The 22,671-nt window shown below is 44.2% G+C and overlaps 1 protein-coding gene across 1 annotated transcript in view; it reads left to right on the top strand.

Moving 5' to 3' along the window:
* Nucleotides 1-8,389, top strand: part of LOC115205958 (uncharacterized) — a 28,421-nt gene extending 20,032 nt beyond the window's left edge. Inside the window, exons 3-6 of the mRNA XM_029772411.1 lie at nt 2,213-2,332; nt 2,512-2,648; nt 6,298-6,365; nt 6,497-8,389. Of these exons, the coding sequence (XP_029628271.1) occupies nt 2,213-2,332; nt 2,512-2,648; nt 6,298-6,365; nt 6,497-6,549 (378 nt within the window). The 3' untranslated portion in view covers nt 6,550-8,389. The remainder of the gene's footprint in view (nt 1-2,212; nt 2,333-2,511; nt 2,649-6,297; nt 6,366-6,496) is intronic.
* The last annotated feature ends 14,282 nt before the right edge of the window (nt 8,390-22,671 follow it).

Here is a 22,671-nt window from a genome sequence, read left to right as displayed (position 1 = left end):
GCTTTATCTTGGCCAGGTCGCAATTGTAAATGAGAACTTGTTCTCAACTTGCCTACCTGGTTAAATAAAGGTGAAATAAAAATAAATTAAAAATAAATTAAAAATGTTAACGTTAGCTTGTTAAATAGGCATCCCGCTAGTGGGACACCTGTCGACAGCATCCGGTGAAATTGGAGGGCGCGCAATTCAAATAAATAATCGTAATATTAAACATTCATGAACATACAAGTATCTTATATCATTTACAACTTAAATTATTGTTAATCTAACTGCGTTGTCCAATTTACAATTGGCTTTACAGTGAAAGCATACCATGCGATTGTTTGAGGACGGCGCCCCACATCAATGTTTTTCAACCAGCACAGGCTTCATAAAATCACAAATAGCAATTAAATAAATCACTTACTTTTGAAAATCTTCCTCTGTTTGCAATCCCAAGGGTCCCAGCTACAACATGAATGGTTGTTTTGTTAGATAAAATCCTTCTTTATATCCCAAAACGTCTGTTTAGTTGGCGCCATCGATTTCAGAAATCCACTCATTCAACATGCAGACAAAGGTGTCCAAAAAGCTACCGCTGAACTTTGTTCAAACAAGTCAAACTACGTTTCTATTTAATCCTCAGGTATCCTAAAATGTAAAGAAACTATAATATTTTCATATGGAAAGAAGTATGTTCAATAGAAAAGTAAAATTAGTAAGTGCGTGTCCTCTTCACCGCGAATCACCAGACTGATTTTGAACCGGGAGTTTTTGTACAAAAACTCAAAATTCTTGCTTGTTTCTGAAGAAACAAGCCTGAAACAATGAACAGACTGTTGACATCTAGTGGAAGCTATAGGAATTGCAATCTGGGTGCTGGAATTACATAGAACCCATAGCTTTCCATTATAAGATCCTGAGAGCTCAACCAAAAAAAAATCAGGTTGGTTTTTCTTTGGAATTTTCCCTGCCATATCAATTATGTTATAGTCTCAGTCATTATTTTAACATTTCTAGAAACCTCAAAGTGTTGTCTATCCAATGCTACCAATTATATGCATATCCTGGCTTCTGGGCCTGAGTAACAGGCAGTTTACTTTGGGAACATCAGTCAGGCGGAAATTCAGGAAAATAGACCTTAGCTCTAAGAAGTTTTTTAAAATACGGTGGTCCTCTCAATCTTAGTTAAGCTAGCTAAAGTTGGAGTATTCACAATCATGACAATCGCAATCATGATGTTATCGTGTTTCCAAGCCAAATCTGAATTGTATTGAGGTAGGCTAATGTTAGCTAGCTAGCAAGCTATGCTAGCGATAATGGTGATAATGATTATCAAAATATACATAAGAAGATACATAACCAGAAGTCTATTGTCTAGCTACCAGTATACTCACCACCACTGGGGACCAACGAACTCCCACCTATTCTGCATGATATAGGGTCCTTTGGCAGGGCATGCAAACCATAGTTGTTGGCTGTGCATCCTGCTGGAAGCATGCATTCCATGGTCAATGTGTATAGGGCTTTTCAGTGTCAAAAGGGTGTGATCCTTTGAATGCATTGGTTGGGGGTGATGAAACAACCAAGCCCCATTCAATAAAGGGAAGCGAAGTGGGCAGAGGGGAAATTTTAAAGTGGAGCTTGGCATAATTGTAATCCAAGCCCAACCTTCATTTACTCGTTGTAACGCACTGAGGTTCCAAACTCCGTTTTAGACGAGACTGACTTTATGACCAAAATGATAATATTTACACTTTTTAGTCAATTTTGACACTAGAATAAATGTTTCCGACTCATATCGATGCTGTTTTCAAAGGGATTAGTTGTTTTTCAGGGGCAGTTACTCTTTTAAAGGCAGTCTAGAGAAGTGTGTGTCCCCCTTTTCTCCCCAATTCTGGAGAGCCAACCGCACCAATGTGTCGGAGGAAACACCGTTCAACTGGCGACAGGAATCAGCCTGCAGGCACCCGGTCCGCCACAAGGAGTCGCTAGAGCACAATGAGCCAAGTAAAGCCCCCTCCCGGCCAAACCCTGCCCTAAGCCGGACTACGCTGGGACAATTGTGTGCCGTCCTATGGGACTCCCAGCCACTGCTAGTTGTGGCACAGCCCGGGAATGAACCCAGGTCTTGCACTGCAATGTAGTGCCTTTGACCGCTGTGCTACTCGGGAGGCCCGAGCTGTGTGTTCTTACTGTAACCGACTGTAACATCCCCGTCTTCTCTCCTCAGGCTATGGTGGCCTGTTACCCAGGTAACGGCACAGGGTACATCCGTCACGTGGACAACCCTAACGGTGACGGCCGCTGCATCACCTGCATTTACTATCTCAACAAGAACTGGGATGTCAAGGTACAATGGAACATTGAGTCTCATACATCTAATCTACTGTACTTTATAGTCCCACCAGATTTTCCCTGTCAGCCATTTCGAACCGGCAACCCTCTGGCTACTCACCTGCCTCTCTAACCTCAAGGCTATGGATAAGGCACTGTGCATCTAACATGACACCTATTCGTGTGTGTGGTCAGGTTCAAGGAGGTCTGCTGCAGATCTATCCAGAGGGGAAGAGTGTGGTGGCCAACATAGAACCGCTGTTTGACCGTCTGCTCATCTTCTGGTCTGACCGCAGGAACCCACATGAGGTTAAGCCAGCCTACGCTACACGGTGAGTGACCACACATGCACACACACACACACACAGGAAAGGCTATACGGACACGCTTGGTGCACAAATTGATGATGTATGTCACGCAGCTGAGAGTCGAGTGGAGACAAACAGATTTTTTTGTCAGTTCAGTCATTTGTCCTGATGAGCTCTTCCCAGCTAGCTAATTTATGCTTGTGGCTAGAAAGTTCAGTGAGAATTTCAAACTTGTCTGCCGATGTTGGGACTTGTGTTCAGAATCATTCAGTTTTTAAATGAGTATTTAACCTCTCTAGGGTAGGTGGCACCAAATCGTCCCACCTACGTAACAGCCAGTGGAATCCTGTGGCGCGTTATTCAAATACCTTAGAAATGCTATTACTTCAATTTCTCAAACATATGACTATTTTACCGCATTTTAAAGACAAGACTCTCGTTAATCTAACCACACTGTCCGATTTCAAAAAGGCTTTACAACGAAAGCAAAACATTAGATTATGTCAGCAGAGTACCCAGCCAGAAATAATCAGACACCCATTTTTCAAGCTAGCATATAATGTCACAAAAACCCAGAAGACAGCTAAATGCAGCACTAACCTTTGATGATCTTCATCAGATGACACACCTAGGACATTATGTTATACAATACATGCATGTTTTGTTCAATCAAGTTCATATTTATATCAAAAACCAGCTTTTTACATTAGCATGTGACGTTCAGAACTAGCATACCCTCCTCAAACTTCCGGCGAATTTACTAACAATTTACTAAATTACTCACGATAAACGTTCACAAAAAGCATAACAATTATTTTAAGAATTATAGATACAGAACTCCTCTATGCACTCGATATGTCCGATTTTAAAATAGCTTTTTGGTGAAAGCACATTTTACAATATTCTAAGTAGATAGCCCGGCATCACAGGGCTAGCTATTTAGACACCCAGCAAGTTTAGCCTTCACCAAACTCCGATTTACTATTAGAAAGTTTGATTACCTTTGGTGTTCTTCGTCAGAATGCACTCCCAGGACTTCTACTTCAATAACAAATGTTGGTTTGGTCCCAAATAATCCATTGTTATATCCAAACAGCGGCGTTTTGTTCGTGCGTTCAAGACACTATCCGAAAGGGTAAATAAGGGTTACGAGCACGGCGCATTTCGTGACAAAAAAATTCTAAATATTCCATTACCGTACTTCGAAGCATGTCAACCGCTGTTTAAAATCAATTTTTATGCCATTTTTCTCGTAAAAAAGCGATAATATTCCGACCGGGAATCTGCGTTTAGTTAAATAGACGAAAGAAAATAAAGCCCGGGATCGACTCGTGCACGCGCCTAAGCCCATTATCCTCTTATCGGCCACTTGCCAAAAGCGCAAATGTGTTTCAGCCTGGGGCTGGAATGACATCATTCAGCTTTTTCCCGGGCTCTGAGAGCCTATGGGAGCCGTAGGAAGTGTCACGTTACAGCAAAGATCCCCAGTCTTCAATAAACAGAGACAAGAAGAACAAGATCTTGTCAGAGAGGGCACTTCCTTTAAGGAATCTTCTCAGGTTTTTGCCTGCCATATGAGTTCTGTTATACTCACAGACACCATTCAAACAGTTTTAGAAACTTTAGGGTGTTTTCTATCCAAAGCCAATAATTATATGCATATTCTAGTTACTGGGTAGGAGTAGTAACCAGATTAAATCGGGTACGTTTTTTATCCGGCCGTGTAAATACTGCCCCCTAGCCCTAACAGGTTAAAAAAATAATAATAATAATTTACTATAATGCCGTAGTTGTAATTTTTTGGGTGAAAACCATGCTTTAGCTGTCATCCTGGCCTGATATTAGCTACACTATCTAGATACTTCCCTGCTTGCCAAGAGGGCCCCTTGGTGTTGTTGTGTTGCCGGCATGCGGCACAAACTCTTCCCGTTGAGCAGTAATGTTAGACTGTATCATGTTGACACCCAGGTGGTTACTACCACATGCAGTACTGTGTAATTTTTCTTGTGTAGGCTGCTATCCTACTCAAAATAAAGTGGGATGGAACAAATTGGCTACATTAACCCCTCGCCAGCGACATGCGATACGGCTGCCACGTGGGAAGCAACTACATAGCACCTCGATACAATACTGTTGCACCTGCTTGTCGATCACGTTAGCTAATTGGCATGTCACGGTGACATCCAGATGGTGACCAATACTACAAAGTTATTTCTCCCTCGCATATCTAAATAAACATCTTTCTTTTACCTGTTTGAAGTAGCACCGTGCTACTTTTGTTGCCAGGATAACCTAGCTAGCTGGGAAGGACTCATCAGGATAACTGACTGAACCAAATCCACTCAACTCTCAGCTGCGTGACATACGTCATCTATTTGGGCACCAGGCGTACCCGAATGACCTCTCCCTCCGCACACACACACAAATGCATGCTGACATGGACTCACACTGGGGTCAGAGAGGTGATACAGAATGTACATTTACAAAGTCACTGCATGCTCACTGAGACGCAATGCATCCAATCTCACACACACACACACTCACAAATGTCCCATAGGTATTGTATACTCAAACAGAGATTTACGATGTACTAAGGCACACAAAGTCATTCCCAGAGAGGTATTTGGATGACTCCCACTGCTTTCAGTTTCCTGAAAGTGTGACACATGGTTTGACCATAACCACATCCACTCAACCCCCCCCCACACTTCCTCTCTCTGCCGAGCCGTTACAACCTTTAACCCACTTTATCGCCTTCACACACAGTACAGTATCTGTTCACTAAAGGCTCCTAATGGTGTTTTGGAAGCTTTTACCTGCTCTGTTAAAGGGATACTTCAGGGTCAGATGAACTCATGGATACCATTTGTATGTCTCTGCATCCAGCATGAAGGAAGTTAGAGGTAGTTTCGCAAGTCAATGATAACTAGCGTTAGTGCAATGACTGGAAGTCTATGGTATCTACTAGCATGCGCTAACACTCATTAGCAAATTCCTTCAAACTGCACGCAGACAACATCAAAATGGTATCCGGGAGTTCATCTGACTCTGGGGAAGTAGATAAAGGGCTTCATTGCCAAAATCCCGACGTATCCCTTTAACAGATTATAGATCCACTCTCATGCTGATGATCCACTGTTGAGAGAAGTATGGACTCAGCCAGAGCCTATTCAGACTCCTGCCTGATGTTGTGATCATGCACATGATCCTTTCAAATACATACTGAATGCTGGAACTCAGTAGTCAGAAGTACGCCACAAAAATTTGACACGTGATTGGCCTGATTCTAGTTCATCCTCTCCTCTCTGTCTGACAGCTGGGGGGTGAGGTGGGGCTCAGGACAGGAAGAACGTATTTCCTGACTGGGATTGGGGTCAGGGGTGGAGGGAGGGAGGGCGGTTGGTTCAGTTGCAGCTCTCGTGCTTGAGGGAGAGAGACAGGAATAAACAACACAACCCCACCGAGAAGCCCCACAGGAGAGGCAATGACCCTGAATTAACCCTCCACTGACCAAAACCAGCTCAGACTTAACCCTCCACTGACCGTATATAGCACAGGCTTAACCTTCTCCTATTCTGTCCTATGCTGTACTATACTGTACTGAATTAGTCTGTACTTGCTTGTGAGCTGAGAATCTCTGTTGTCAGTCTGATCAGATCATCGTGTGTTACAGCTATGCCATCACTGTCTGGTACTTTGATGCCAAGGAGCGGGCCGAGGCCAGAGAGAAGTACAAATTGGGTGAGTTACAGTTCTGAATGTCTGACTTGCATGTAATAGCGTGCATGAAACGGGTGATGCACTTTTGTACAGTCCATTTTTCAAAAAGTATTTTTGACTCTTGGCTCCACTGCCATTTCTTGTGTCCATAGCAACCGGACAGAAAGGTGTTCAAGTGCCCGTCACTCAAAACAACAAAACCTAAATCTTGTTCAATCCCGCCCCAGTGGTTTTTGGATGTGTATGTGCCTACCTGGCCTGCTTTTGGAAATCTTATTCTGACACTGTTAACTATCAGTTAACTATCACTGTTCCTGCCAGTCATCTGAAATAGCTCTTTATTGGTTGAGAGGAGATACGGCAGCATCTGATTGGGCGGTTGAGGGAAAGAGGGCGGAGATAGAACACAGTGGACTCAGTTGGTGAATGGAGCGAGGCAGGGTCAGACTGACTCAGGTGGCATAAGGGCCAAAGAGGATGAAGATGACTATTAAAAAGACAACAAACAGAATGGACAGACTCTTGATTTTGCCTCAATAATCAGTGCTATTATAATATAATCAGAAAGAAATCTTCTTTCTCTCGCAAACTTTTCAGCTCAGTCAAAAGATAAGGGGTAACATACAATAGATGTTTCTCCAATCAGAAAGCAGGCCTAAGGAGACAGGAGCACCATCTGCGGGGTCGGAGGAATACGATTGCCTGGGAGTTGTCTTCTGCTTTTGGACATTAACAAGACGATACTCCACCTCCACATTTACTAGATTGGTTCAACAGTGCAGAAGAGAGCCTCCCCCATGTAGTTCTCTCCTCTCATCAGGTTAAGACAGTTAGGGAAATGTGATTGGAGGTCCTGACATTCACATGCATCGTGACACATCCAGCGTGTTGCCTCAGCTACACCCAGCCATCAGTCAACAACGCACCGTTAAAGAGGAAGTGACCTCACAGGAAATGGTCCTTGACATATCATAGAGTAGTGTGGCATTCAGCTCTCCCAGCATTCATGTTGTTGGAGAACCTGTTAGGGTAGCCACCTGCCACCAGTATACAGAGAAGACTGAAGACTCTCTTTATCGCAGAGAAACATGAAGACTCTTTAACTCAACTTTTAACTCAACTAGTCAACAGAAGAAAAGTGCTTTCACAGCCTCATCGATAATGTTTGTTCATGTGACAGTCAGTGAGAAAGGAGTGTGTCATGTCAGAAAGCAATGTAACAATTCCAAGAGCGTGTTTTTGTTTGTGAACGTTTTTGAAGACGACACCGACACTAAGGTGAGTCGAAGGCAGGTCGGAACAGGGTTTGCTGAATGTTATAGGGTGTAGGTGTGTGTAGGTGTGTGTGGGTGTGTGTGTGAGAAAATGTACTGTACAAGCAACCCTGTTGCTAGTACCTTGGTGGTCCCAATTGCACCTGTAAGCCCCACTCCTCCCTATACGGAGACTAGAGGCTACATCAGCACTATCATCACCTACAGTGCATTCTGGTCAACTCAAACATACCTAAGCCAAACCCTCAGTCAACCTTGTTATATTGCACAGAAGCAAATGTTAATGCACAGAAGGGTCTGTGTGAAACTACTGCAGTGTCTGTCTGTTTGTCTTACTATACTTGTGGGGACTAGAAGAAGAATAGTAAATAAACAAAAATTTGACTATGGACATTTTGTTTGTCCCCACAAGGAAAAGGTATATTTCTATGGGGTTTAGGGTTAAGGAAAATATGATTTTGATTGGGAATCAATTGTGCCCCCCCACAAGGTTAGTTAAATGTGTGTGTGTGCACACCCTGGCCTTGAATGGGGATGGGGATGCGCTTGACTGTGATTGTGTGTGAGATAGACTGGGTAAGAGAGAAGTAAAAATATGACTTCAGAAATGCTATCTGTGAATGATCAGTGTAAATTTAGAAACTGCTTTTATGCTGTGGATAATATGGTTGAGATGCAATAGTGACTAAAACAATGAGAACAAAAAATGTTGCCTCCAGTTTTTTTCAGACATTTTGCATTATTGAATTAAAACGTGTTTTTGTACAAGAATACTTTTTTTGCCTTCTTGAACATGGAGTACTCCTTTCTGATTCTGGACAGTCACCGATACCACAAAGAGCAGGGACCCTGACACTGTCTGGACATTCAGGGGAATTATGAACACTACACACACACACACACACTGAGGCCATACAGTAAGAAGTCCACTCTCTGACCACAATCATGCAGCCATTTCCTCTCCCAGACCTGTCTCAGCGGGAGTGAGGGAAGAATAGGGAGGTATAAAGATGGAATGAATGGCAAGAGCCAAACAGAGAGAGTAATGTAAAACTGTAGGTGGTGGGCAGCTTGCATGTCACTAGAGTTGAGGAGATCACGGTGTTCCGAAGACCAGAATGAACTCCATGGCTCCATTCCAAATGGCACCTTATTCCCTATGCAGCGCACAATTTTTGACCAGTAGTGCACAAGGGAATAAGGGTGCTATTTGGGACGTAAGTCTATGATATCCCTGAATCTGCCCCTGAATCTGCCCCTCCAGCTATACTAACCCCATTCCTGTTCCTCCTCTCTCTACTACCTCTTTTCATAACCCCAAATGCTCATAGCCTCAGCCCCCTTTATGTAACCATATCAATATCAAGTATCTACCAACACGGCTGCTACGGTATGCCAACATAAATCCACTCACTCACACACGAAGAGACACACACACACAATCACATAATTGGAAAGATAAACACGGCCACACAAACACACACCAAGACAATGGTCCTAGTGCCTCTCACTTCTCGTCTGGGGAAAAAAAGTCCATTCACATCCACTTCTTTTTCTGCACCCTCCAGTCCAGAAGTCTATAGTCACCACACAAGCACTTCTTCTGATAACCACAACCTCAACCTCTCACTGCTCAGTGTTCAGGGCCCACCTCCACAAAGCGTCTCAGAGTAGGAGTGCTGATCTTGGATCAGTGTTGCCTTTTAGATCATATTAATGAGATTATATGGACTGATCCTAGATCAGTCAGCACTCCTACTCTGAGGCGCTTTGTGGATACGGGCCCAAACATCCAGACCAGCAGGCTGCAATGATGAATGGACTGTTCCTGTTGGAATAATACCGTGGTGTGTTGCCCTTCAATTATAACAGTATGTAAGCTGAGGGTTGGTATGTGGAATTGGAGGCAAGTGGGAGTGGAGTTGCTGTGTGAGAGAGAGAATGATGGTCAAAAGATAAAGGGGGAAAAAAAGTCTAAATAAAACATAATAAAAGTACATTTGAATGACACTAAGTGGCAGTGTTTTTACAACTAATGCCGGTTTTCCTGAGGCTGATGCTGTGCAGGTGTTTGTACACATGCATATACACACACTCTCATTCAAATAAACACATACAAGAACACACACATTCATGTACTAGTGCCAGACATGCACAAAAACATATACAGTTGGCTCATCATTAAGCTTGAGGCCCTGAGTCTCAACCGCGCCCTGTGCAATTTGGTCCTGGACTTCATGAAGGGCCGCCCCCAGGTGGTGAAGGTAGGAAACAACATCTCCACTTTGCTGATCCTCAACACTGGGGCCCCACAAGGGTGTGTGCTCAGCCCCTCTTGTAATCCCTTATTCACCCATGACTGCATGGCCATTAAAAAAAATTTTATTTCACCTTTATTTAACCAGGTAAGCTAGTTGAGAACAAGTTCTCATTTACAACTGCGACCTGGCCAAGATAAAGCAAAGCAGTGCGACACAAACAACAACACAGAGTTACACATGGAATAAACAAGCATAGTCAATAACACAATAGAAAAAAAAGAAAGTCTACATACAGTGTGTGCAAATGGCGTGAGGAGGTAAGGCAATAAATAGGCCATAGTAGCGAAGTAATTACAGTTTGGCAAATTAACACGAGTGATAGATGAGCAGATGATGATGTGCAAGTAGAAATACTGGTGTGCAAAAGAGCAGAAAAGCAAATAAAAAACAATATGGGGATGAGGTAGGTAGATTGGGTGGGCTATTTACAGATGGGCTATGTACAGCTGCAGCGATCAGTTAGCTGCTCAGATAGCTGATGTTTAAAGTTAGTGAGGGAAATATAAGTCTCCAGCTTCAGCAATTTTTGCAATTCGTTCCAGTCATTGGCAGCAGAGAACTGGAAGGTAAGGCGGCCAAACGAGGTGTTGGCATTGGGGATGACCAGTGAGATATACCTGCTGGAGTGTGTGCTACGGGTGGGTGTTGTTATCGTGACCAGTGAGCTGAGATAAGGCGGAGCTTTACCTAGCATAGACATATAGATGACCTGGATCCAGTGGGTCTAGCGACGAATATGTAGCGAGGGCCAGCCGACTAGAGCATACAGGTCGCAGTGGTGGGCGGTATAAGGGGTTTTGGTGACAAAACGGAAGGCACTGTGATAGAATGCATCCAGTTTGCTGAGTAAAGTATTGGAAGCTATTTTGTAAATGACATCGCCGAAGTTGAGGATCGGTAGGATAGACAGTTTTACAAGGGTATGTTTGGCAGCGTGAGTAAAGGAGGCTTTGTTGCGAAATAAGGAGAGTTTACAGTCTACCCAGACACCAAGGTATTTGTAGTTGTCCACATATTCTAAGTCAGAACCGTCCAGAGTAGTGATACGAGTCGGGCGAGCGGGTGCAGGCAGCGAACGATTGAAAAGCATGCATTTGGTTTTACTAGCGTTTAAGAGCAGTTGGAGGCCACGGAAGGAGAGTTGTATGGCATTGAAGCTCATCTGGAGGTTAGTTAACACAGTGTCCAAAGAAAGGCCAGATGTATACAGAAGGGTGTCGTCTGCGTAGAGGTGTATCAGGGAATCACCCGCAGCAAGAGCGACATCATTGAGATATAGAGAGAAAAGAGTCGGCCCGAGAATTGAACCCTGTGGTACCCACATAGAGACTGCCAGAGGTCCGGACAACAGGCCATCCGATTTGACACACTGAACTCTGTCTGAGAAGTAGTTGGTGAACCAGGCGAGGCAGTCATTTGAGAAACCAAGGCTGTTGAGTCTGCCGATAAGAATACAGTGAATGACAGAGTCGAAAGCCTTGGCCAGGTCGATGAAGACGGCTGCACAGTACTGTCTTTTATTGATGGTGGTTATGATATCGTTTAGTACCTTGAGCGTGGCTGAGGTGCACCAGTGACCAGCTCGGAAACCGGATTGCACAGCGGAGAAGGTATGGTGGGATTCGAAATGGTCAGTGATCTGTTTATTAACTTGGCTTTCGAAGATGTTAGAAAGGCAGGGTCGGATGGATATAGGTCTATAACAGTTTGGGTCTAGAGTGTCTCCCCCTTTGAAGAGGGGGATGACCGCGGCAGCTTTCCAGTCTTTAGGGATCTCGGACGAAATGAAAGAGAGGTTGAACAGACTGGTAATAGGGGTTGCAACAATGGTGGCAGATAATTTCAGAAAGAGAGGGTCCAGATTGTCTAGCCCAGCTGATTTGTACAGGTCCAGGTTTTGCAGCCCTTTCAGAGCATCTGCTATCTGGATTTGGGTGAAGGAGAAGCTGGGGAGGCTTGGGCAAGTAGCTGCGGGGGGTGCGGAGCTGTTGGCCGGGGTTGGAGTAGCCAGGAGGAAAGCGTGGCCAGCCGTAGAGAAATGCTTATTGAAATTCTCGATTATCGTGGATTTATCGGTGGTGACAGTGTTACCTAGCCTCACTGCAGTGGGCAACTGGGAGGAGGTGCTCTTATTCTCGATGGACTTTACAGTGTCCCAAAACTTTTTTGAGTTAGAGCTACAGGATGCAAATTTCTGTTTGAAAAGCTAGCCTTTGCTTTTCTGACTGACTGCGTGTATTGGTTCCTGACTTCCCTGAAAAGTTGCATATCGCGGGGACTATTCAAAGCTAGTGCCGTCCGCCACAGGATGTTTTTATGCTGGTCGAGGGCAGTCATGTCTGGAGTGAACCAAGGGCTATATCTGTTCTTAGTTCTACATTTTTTTGAAAGGGGCATGCTTATTTAAGATGGTGAGGAAATCACTTTTAAAAAACGACCAGGCACTCTCAACTGACTGGATGAGGTCAATATCCTTCCAGGATACCTGGGCCAGGTCGATTAGAAAGGCCTGCTCGCAGAAGTGTTTTAGGGAGCGTTTGACAGTGATGAGGGGTGGTCGTTTGACCGCGGACCCATAGTGGATGCATGCAATGAGGCAGTGATCACTGAGATCCTGATTGAAAACAGCAGAGGTGTATTTGGAGGGCAAGTTGGTCAGGATAATATCTATGAGGGTGACCATGTTTACGGATTTAGGGTTGTTCCTGGTGGGTTCCTTGATCATTTGCGTGAGATTGAGGGCATCTAGTTTAGATTGTAGGACTGCCGGGGTGTTAAGCATATCCCAGTTTAGGTCACCTAACAGAACGAACTCTGAAGATAGATGGGGGGCAATCAATTCAGAAATGGTGTCCAGGGCACAGCTGGGAGCTGAGGGGGGTCTATAACAGGCGGCAACAGTGAGAGACTTATTTCTGGAGAGATTCATTTTTAAAATTAGAAGCTCGAACTGTTTGGGCATAGACCTGGAAAGTATGACAGAACTCTGCAGGCTCTCTCTGCAGTAGATTGCAACTCCTCCCCCTTTGGCAGTTCTATCTTGATGGAAAATGTTGTAGTTGGGGATGGAAATATCTGAATTTTTGGTGGCCCTCCTTAGCCAGGATTCAGACATGGCAAGGACATCAGGGTTGGTGGAGTGTGCTAAAACAGGGAGTAAAACAAACTTAGGGAGGAGGCCTCTGATGTTAACATGCATGAAACCAAGGCTTTTTCGGTTAGAGAAGTCAACAAATGAGAGTGCCTGGGGACATGCAGGGCCTGGGTAACCTCCACATCACCTGAGGAACATAGGAGGACTAGGATGACGGTACGGCTAAAGGCTATCAAAACTGGTCGTCTAGTGCATTGGGGACAGAGAATAAAAGGAGCAGATTTCTCGGCGTGGTAGAATAGATTCATGGCATAATGTACAGACAGGGGTATGGTGGGGTGCAGGTACAGTGGAGGTAAACCCAGGCACCGAGTGATGATAAGAAAGGTTGCATCTCTGGACGGGCTAGTTATGCTGGGTGAGGTCACCACGTGTGTGGGAGGTGGGACAAAGGAGGTATCTGGGGGATGTTGAGTGGGACTAGGGGCTCCGCAGTAAACTAAGACAATAACTATCCTAAACAACAGTGTACAAGGCATATTGACATTTGAGAGAGACATAAAGAGAGGCATAAAGCAATCACAGGTGTTGATTGGGAGAGCTTGCTAAGGCAACAACGGGTAAGACAACAACAGCTAATCAGCTAAGACAACAACAACAGGTAAAATGGTGATGAATGGGCAGAGAGTGTTGGTTAACTACACACAGGGCCTGAGATGGGGCCGACAGATAAATAAAAAATAAACAAAATGGAGTGCCGTGATTAATGAACAGTCCAGCAGGCATCAGCTATGTAGCCAAGTGATAGATGGAACAGCAATAGATGGAACAGGGAAGCCACGGGGTAGTCGTTACTATGCTAGCACACGGGAGACACAGCGTTTAAAGTTAGCAGGCCGGGATAAGTAGAAGCGTCTGCTCCGACGTCCGGAAAAGGCCGGTTGAGGGCACAGCGGATGGAGTTAAGTCGGCGGACCAGTCGTGGTAGTACGGCGGGGCGCCGTGTTGACAAAGGATCCAGACCAGATGGCGAAATTGGTAATTGTAGTTGTAGTAATTTCGTTTGCTAGCCGGGAGATGTGCCTGGCTCGCGGCTAACTGGTGCTAGCGTCGGGGCAGGGGTATTAGCCACTATAGCCACTCGGTAGAAGCGATGATCTGATGCACAGGTCCAGAGCTTACGGCAAGGATCCGGTGGAGTGTTGGATTCTAGCCGTGTTGGGGTAGAGTCCGGAAGGCATCGACTGAGTAGCCAGGTGATCACAGAGTAGGCCGGGAGGTGGGCCTGGCTCAAGGCTAGCTTCGGGGCTGGGTCACTCGGTGGCAGCTAGCTAGCTGTGATGATCAGGAGTAATGGTCCAGGGTTTACGGCAGGAATCCGGCGTTGTAGTGGAGAAAACAGTCCGATGCTGGCAAGTATTATCCAGCTGGTGTCTGTGCAGAAGGAAAGGCCGCTAGCAGTGGCTAACAATGGCTAAATAGCTGGTTATCTTCTGATGGCTAGCTTCTGATGGAGGTTCTGGCTATAAGGTCTAAAATAATAGCAGATCTGTGCCATATTGGGTGTGGCGGTTTACCGGAAGGTATATTTAATTTAAAAATGGAAAGAGATTGAAAATAAATTGAAATATATACAAAAAAAGACGAAAAATACAAAAGTACACGAGAGGACGATAAACCACGTCTGCACTGCTACGCCATCTTGGGGAGAAAAAAATAATAATAAAAAAATGCATGCACGCCTCCAACTCAATCATCAAGTTTGCAGACGACAACAGTAGTAGGCTTGATTACCAACAACGACGAGACAGCCTACAGGGAGGAGGTGAGGGCTCTCGGAGTGTGGTGTCAGGAAAATAACCTCTCACTCAACGTCAACAAAACAAAGGAGATGATCGTGGACTTCAGGAAACAGCAGAGGGAGCACCCCCCCCCCCCATTCTATCTCAAGGCCATCAGACTGTTAAACAGCCATCACTAGCACAGAGAGGCTGCTGCCTACATACAGAGTTGAAATTATTGGTCACTTCAAATAATGGAACACTAGTCACTTTAATAATGTTTACATGTCTTGCATTGCTTAACTCATGTGTATATACTGTATTCTATTGCATCTTAGCCTATGCCGCTCTGTCATTGCTCATCCATATATTTATATATTCTTATTCCATTCCTTTACTTAGATTTGTGTGTATTAGGTATTTGTTAGATATTACTCGTTAGATGTTGCTGCACTGTCGGGACTAGAAGCACAAGCTTCTCTACACCCGCAATGACATTTGCTAACCATGTGTGCGTGACCAATAAAATGTGATGTCTTCTCATGTTTAGTCTAACCCAGGATATTGACAGCTGAGAGGTCTAGGACGTATGTTCTGTACTGTAGCACACTTCTGCCATTGACTTCAACTAATTAGGTTCTCCAACCTAAAGGTTTCTCCAACATAATATACTCATTCCATTACTCTCGGGTTTCTGATCAAATTTCCTTCAGTCCCTAGCCCTGAGCATTATTCAAGTAAACACAGAAACAGATCTTAAAACTGGTGTGTGTGTTTAATTAATTATAGTTGTGGGGACCAGAAGTCCCCACAAGAATAGTAAACAAACAAAACTTTGACCAACTGGGGACATTTTGTTGATCCCCACAAGGTCAAATGCTTTTTCTAGGGAGTTTAGGGTTAAGGTTAGAATTAGTGTTAGGATAAGAATTAGGTTTAGGAGCTAGGGTTAGTTTTAGGTTTAGGTTTTTGATTTATGGTTAGGGTTAGGGAAAATAGGGTTTTGAATGGGACTGAATTGTGTCCCCCCACAAGGTTAGTTGTACAAGACTGTGTGTGTGTGTGTGTGGGTGGGTGTGTGTGCGCGTGTGCGTGCGTGTGTGCGTCCAGCATGGTCAGAAGTAGGGTGGTGTGACTGAGACCAGAGTGTCAGCTGCTCATCACATCAAAGGGTTGTTGGCCTTCCTGAAAGAACCCTGTCAACACACACACACACACACACACACACACACACACACACAAACACCTTGTTCCTGAGGACCCCCCCCCCCCCCCCCCGTCTGCCTCCCCGTGCTCCTCACGCTAAACAATCGTCAGGTAGGGCGGGCGTGGTCTGTGTCCCCAAGGACTGCAGGGAGACAAAGGGCCCACCGCACAGAGAGACAGACAGGAAGAGGTCCCTCACTTATCCTACAGTGACTAGCCACACATGCACGCACACACATCCGACAGCAGCACTTTAACTTTTTCCACATTTTGTTCTGTTACAAAGTGAGATTAAAATGGATTGAAACATTTTTTTAGCAATCTACACAAAAGTGTGGTAGGGTATTCGTTTTATTTTTTATGCAAAGTATACAGGGAGTTTTACTCCAGTCTAGTAGGTGGTGGTAATGCAACATATATTGGATGCCAACCACCATTAAACCTCATCGAAGAAGAAGGTCAACAACCAACTTGACAGAGATTGAAGCATTTTTTAAATAATAATGTACAAATATTGTACCAATCCAGGTGTGCAAAGATCTTAGAGACTTACCCAGAAAGACTCTTGGGTTGAATACTTATCTAGTCAAGATATATTAGTGTTTTATTTCTGAAAAATAAAACACTAATAAACTCAGCCAGAAAAGAAACGTCCCTTTTTCAGGACCCTGTCTTTCAAAGATAATTCGTAAAAATCCAAATAACTTCACAGATATTTATTATGAAGTGTTTAAACACTGTTTCCCATGCTTGTTCAATGAACCATAAACAATTAATGCACATGCACCTGTGGACACTAACAGCTTACAGAGGGTAGGCAATTAAGGTCACAGTAATGAAAATGTAGGACACTAAAGAGGCCTTTCTACTGACTCTGAAAAACACCAAAAGAAAGATGCCCAGGGTCCCTGCCCATCTGCGTGAACGTGCCTTAGGCATGCTGCAAGGAGGCATGGGGACTGCAGATGTGGCCAGGGCAATAAATTGCAATGTCCGTACTGTGAGACGCCTAAGACAGCGCTACAGGGAGCCGGGATGGACAGCTGATAGTCCTCGCAGTGGCAGACCATGTGTAACAACACCTGCACAGGATCGCTACATCCAAACATCACACCTGCGGGACAGGTACAGGATGGCAACAACAAATGCCCGAGTTACACCAGGAACGCACAATCCCTCCATCAGTGCTCAGACTGTCTGCAATAGGCTTAGGCTGGACTGAGGGCTTGTAGGCCTGTTGTAAGGCAGGTCCTCACCAGACATCACCGGCAACAACGTTGCCTATGGGCACAAACCCACAGTCGCTGGACCAGACAGGACTGGCAAAAAGTGCTCTTCACTGACGAGTCACGGTTTTGTCTCACCAGGAGTGATGGTTGGATTCGTGTTTATCGTCGAAGAAATGAGCGTTACACCAAGGCCTATACTCTGGAGCGGGATCGATTTGTAGGTGGAGGGTCCGTCATGGTCTGGGGTGGTGTGTCACTGCATCATCGGACTGAGCTTGTTGTAATTGCAGGCAATCTCAACACTGTGCGTTACAGGGAAGACATCCTCCTCCCTCATGTGGTACCCTTCCTGCAGGTTCATCCGGACATGACCCTCCAGCATGACAATGCCACCAGCCATACTGATCGTACTGTGTGTGATTTCCTGCAAGACAGGAATGTCAGTGTACTGCCATGGCCAGCGAAGAGCCCGGATCTCAATCCCATTGAGCACGTCTAAGACCTGTTGGATCGGAGGGTGAGGGCTAGGGCCATTCCCCCCAGATATGTCCAGGAACTTGCAGGTGCCTTGGTGGAAGAGTGCAGTAACATCTCACAGCAAGAACTGGCAAATCTAGTGCAGTCCATGAGGAGGAGATGCACTGCAGTACATAATGCAGCTGGTGGCCACACCAGATACCAACTGTTACTGTTGATTTTGACATCCCCTTTGTTCAAGGACACATTATTCAATTTCTGTTAGTCACATGTCTGTGGAACTTGTTCAGTTTGTCTCAGTTGTTGAATCTTATGTTCAGACAAATATTTACACATGTTAAGTTTGCTGAAAATAAATGTAGTTGACACTGAGGACGTTTCTTTTTTTGCTGAGTTTGTATCTTGATTAGAAAAGTATTCAATCCAAGTCTTCACGTTAGAATCACCTTTGGCAGCGATTACAGCTGCGAGTCTTTCTGGGTAAGTCTCTAAGATCTTTGCACACCTGGATTGTACAATATTTGCACATTATTATTTTAAAAATGCTTCAATCTCAAGTTGGTTGTTGAGCTTCTTCTTCGATGAGGTTTAACGGCGGTTGGCATCTAATATATGTTGCATTACCCCCACCTACTAGACTGGAGTAAAACTCCCTTTATACTTTGCTTGAAAAAAAGAATAAACAAATACCCTACCATGTAACACTACACTCACAAAACAAACAAAAAAACACCACCCTACTCCACTATTTAAATCAATTTAGTCCTACCTCATGCCAACAACCTGAAAGGATGGGACACCACTACTTAACCCCCACGGGACAGTTGAGCTAAAGTAGGCTAATGTAATTAGCATGAGATTGTAAGTGACATGACAATTTACCAGGACACAGACATATCTGATATGGGCAGAAAGCTTAAATTCTTATTAATCTAACTGCACTGTCCAATTTACAGTAGCTATTACAGTGAAATAATACCATGCTATTGTTTGAGGAGAGTGCACAATTATGAACTTGAAAACGTATTAATAAATCAATTAGGCATATTTGGGGAGTCTTGATACAACATTTTGAGCAGATATGCAATGGTTCATCGGATCAGTCTAAAACTTTGCACATACACTGCTGCCATCTAGTGGCCAAAATCTCAATTGTGCCTGGGCTGGAATAACCCATTATGGCTTTTCTCTTGCATTTCAAAGATGACGGTACAAAACAAAAACAAATAAGAAATTATTTGTATTATCTTTTACCAGATCTAATGTGTTATATTCTCCTACATTAATTTCACAAACTTCAAAGTGTTTCCTTTCAAATTGTATCAATAATATGCATATCCTTGCTTCAGGTCTTGAGCTACGTTAGGTTTGGGTATGTCATTTTAGGCTAAAATTGGGGAAAAAGGGGCAGATCCTTAGAGATTGTAACACAACCTGATACTCGTCTGATGTCAAGTCTCGCACACCCAAATACCTCTGTGCTGCTGTTGCAGAGGGAGGTGTTTAGTCCCAGAGTCCTTAGCTTAGTGATGAGCTTCGTGGGCACTATGGTGTTGAACGCTGAGCTGTAGTCGGTGAACAGCATTCTCACATAGGTGTTCCTTTTGTCCAGGTGAGAAAGGGCGGTGTGGAATGCGATTGAGATTGCGTCATCTGTGTATCTGTTGGGGAGGTATGCGAATTGGAGTGGGTCTAGGGTGTCCGGGAAGATTCTGTTGATGTAAGACATGACCAGCCTTTCAAAGCACTTCATGGCTACTGACATGAGTGCCACGGGGCGGTAATCATTTAGGCAGGTTACCTTCGCTTCCTTGGGCACAGGGACTATGGTGGTCTGCTTGAAACATGTAAGTATTACAGACTCGGTCATGGAGAGGTTGAAAATGTCAGTGAAGACACTTGACAGTTGGTCTGCGCATGCTTTGAGTACAGGTCCTGGTAATCCATCTGGCCCTGCGGCTTGGTGAATGTTGACCTGTTTAAAAGGTTTTGTTCACATCGGCTACCGAGAGCGTTATCACACAGTCATCCAGAACAGCTGGTGCTCTTGTGCATGCTTCAGTGTTGCTTGCCTCGAAGCGAGCATAAAAATAAATGTTGCTCGTCTGGTAGGCTTGCATCACTGGGCAGCTCGCGTCTGGGTTTCTCTTTGTAGTCTGTAATAGTTTACAAGCCCTGCCACAGCCGATGAGTGTCAGAGCCGGTGTAGTATGATTCAATCTTAATCATAATTTGATGCTTTGCTTGTTTGATGGTTCGTCTGAAGGCATAGCGGGATTTCTTATAAGCGTCCGGATTAGTCTCCCGCTCCTTGAAAGCCGTAGCACTAGCCTTTAGCTCAATGCGGATGTTGCCTGTAATCCATGGCTTCTGGTTGGGATATGTACGTACAGTCACTGTGGGGATGACGTCATTGATGCACTTATTGATGAAGCCAATGACTGAGGTGGTGTATTCCTCAATGTCATTGGATCCCGGAACATATTCCAGTCTGTGTTAGCAAAACAGTCCTGTAGTGTAGCATCCGTGTCATCTGACCACTTCCGTATTGAGCTAGTTACTGCTGCTTCCTGCTTTAGTTTTTGCTTGTAAGCAGGAATCAGGAGGATAGAATTGTGGTCAGATTTTCCATATGGAGGGCTGGGGAGAGCTTTGTATGCATCTCTGTGTGTGGAGTAAAGGTGGTCTAGGATTCTTTTCCCACTGGTTGCACATGTGACATTCTGGTAAAAATTTGGTAAAACTAATTTAAGTTTGCCTGCATTAAAGTTCCCGGCCACTAGGAGCGCTGCTTCTGGGTGAGCATTTTCTTCTTTGCTTATGGCCTTATAGAGTTGGTTGAGAGCGGTCTTAGTGCCAGCTTTGCTTTGTGGTGGTAAATTGACGGGTACGAATAATACAGATGAGAACTCTCTTGGTAGATAGTGTGGTCGACAGCTTATCAGAAGGTAATCTACCTCAGGCGAGCAATACCTCGACACTTCTGTAATATTACACATTGCGCACTAGCTGTTATTGACAAAAAGACACACATACCCACCCCTCGTCTTACCAGATGTAGCGTCTCTGTTCTGTCGGTGCATGGAAAATCCCGCCAGCTCTATATTGTCTGTTTCTTCGTTCAGCCACGTCTCGGTGAAACATAAGATGTTACAGTTTTTAATGTCCAGTTGGTAGGATAATCTTAATTGTAGGTCATCAATTGTATTTTCTAACGATTGCACGTTAGCAAGGAGAATGGAAGGCATTGGGAGTTAACTCGCTCGCCTCCGGATTCTCAGAAGGATCCCCGATCTGCGTCCCCTTTTCCGGCATCTTATCTTCACGCAAAAGGCGTGTTCCAGTGGGATATCCTTCTCGTCGGACTCATTAAAGGAAAAAATGTCGCTTTTTGATGTCCAGAAGTTATTTTCCGTCATAAGAGACGGTAGCAGCAACATTATGTACACAATAAGTAAAAAATAAGTTACACAAAACACAAAAAAATATATAAATTGCACAATTGTTTGGGAGAATGTAAAACATCAGCCATGTTCTTCGGCGCCATCTTTGCAGTTCACTTTTTCAGGCACAGACTCAACCTCTAAACTCAAAAGAACAGACAAGGACTTCTGTTTCACCACTCACGCCACCCTGTCTGCGTGGCACCAAACGACAAGCATCACAAACACCGGGAATCTTCCCCTTCAGTTGATCAACTTTTACATTTACTACCAATAGTTGCCCTTTGCGAGGCATTGGAAAACCTCCCTGTTCTTTGTGGTTGAAATTCACTGCTCAACTTACCTTACAGATAACTGAGCGGTATAGACAGTAGGTGAGATAGTAATTTAAAAATCATGTTAAGCACTATTATGGCCACTAACTGTGGATAAGAGCATCTGCTAAGTTACTAAAATGTAACATGTAAAGTCACAGAGCTAGTCCATGCAATTTATGTGACTTAAGCAAATTATTACTCCTGAACTTTAGGCTTGCCTTAAAAGGGACTGAATACTTAAGACATTTCAGCTTTTCATTTTTAATTAATTTGTAAAAAATTTAAAAACAATTCCACTGACATTATGGGGTATTGTGTGTAGGCCAGTGACAACAAATCCAAACTGTAACACAACAAAATTTGGAAAAATGTAAAAGGGGTGTGAATACTTTCTGAAGGCACAGCACATGGCCTTGCATAGGCTCAAATGCAGAACATTCACACCCCTAACATCAATACAACTGTAACATATTCTAAGTCGGAGATTCTAGGCACATTTATAAAGCCTATCCGAACACAAACCAGCTGGAAACTAAAGGGCATTAGAGGCATAACTTTACAAAAACATTTGGAATGTTGTCAAATAAATAACACAGAAGTTTTGTGTTGCATTTGGCTCTCACTACAATTAACCACACCTCAAACATTTCTTCTCAATCAGACTGCATGGTCCCCAAAATGGTTGCCCACATGAGCATAACAGCACAGCAATAAAGCCCGGCACACATTCTACACAGGACCATCTAGAAAAAGTTGAAAGCTTCACCAGGTGCAAAGGTGGTTTCATACCTTTTACATGTTCCCCACTAATTAGGGTCAAAGGAGTACTCCTTACAGAATCGTTGGTTCCTTCCCTGTCACACAAACAATTTGAAACACTAAAACTGTTTCATTGGCCTCATGTGATAATGGTCTCGATTTTGTGGTCTATCGGCGCCATCTGGTGGCTGAATAAGCTAAACACAAGGTGCAGGGAACGTATAAAGAGATTAACCAGATGTACCGAGAGAGGAAACCGGTAGTAAAGGAGAAACAGACTACGTTAAACGTTTACAAAATAAAATACATATGTAATAAGGGAAGAATATGGCACGGTTTATTTTACAATACCAAACGCAGGACGGCGCTACAATCATATATTTCCCAACATTGTGCACGGGAGCACCACCTCCTTCCGTGTGTCGT

This window comes from Salmo trutta, chromosome 13, assembly GCF_901001165.1.
Source record: "Salmo trutta chromosome 13, fSalTru1.1, whole genome shotgun sequence".
Taxonomy (NCBI): domain Eukaryota; kingdom Metazoa; phylum Chordata; class Actinopteri; order Salmoniformes; family Salmonidae; genus Salmo; species Salmo trutta.
Note: the sequence above shows the minus strand (reverse complement) of the source record. Positions and strands in the feature narration are given on the sequence as shown.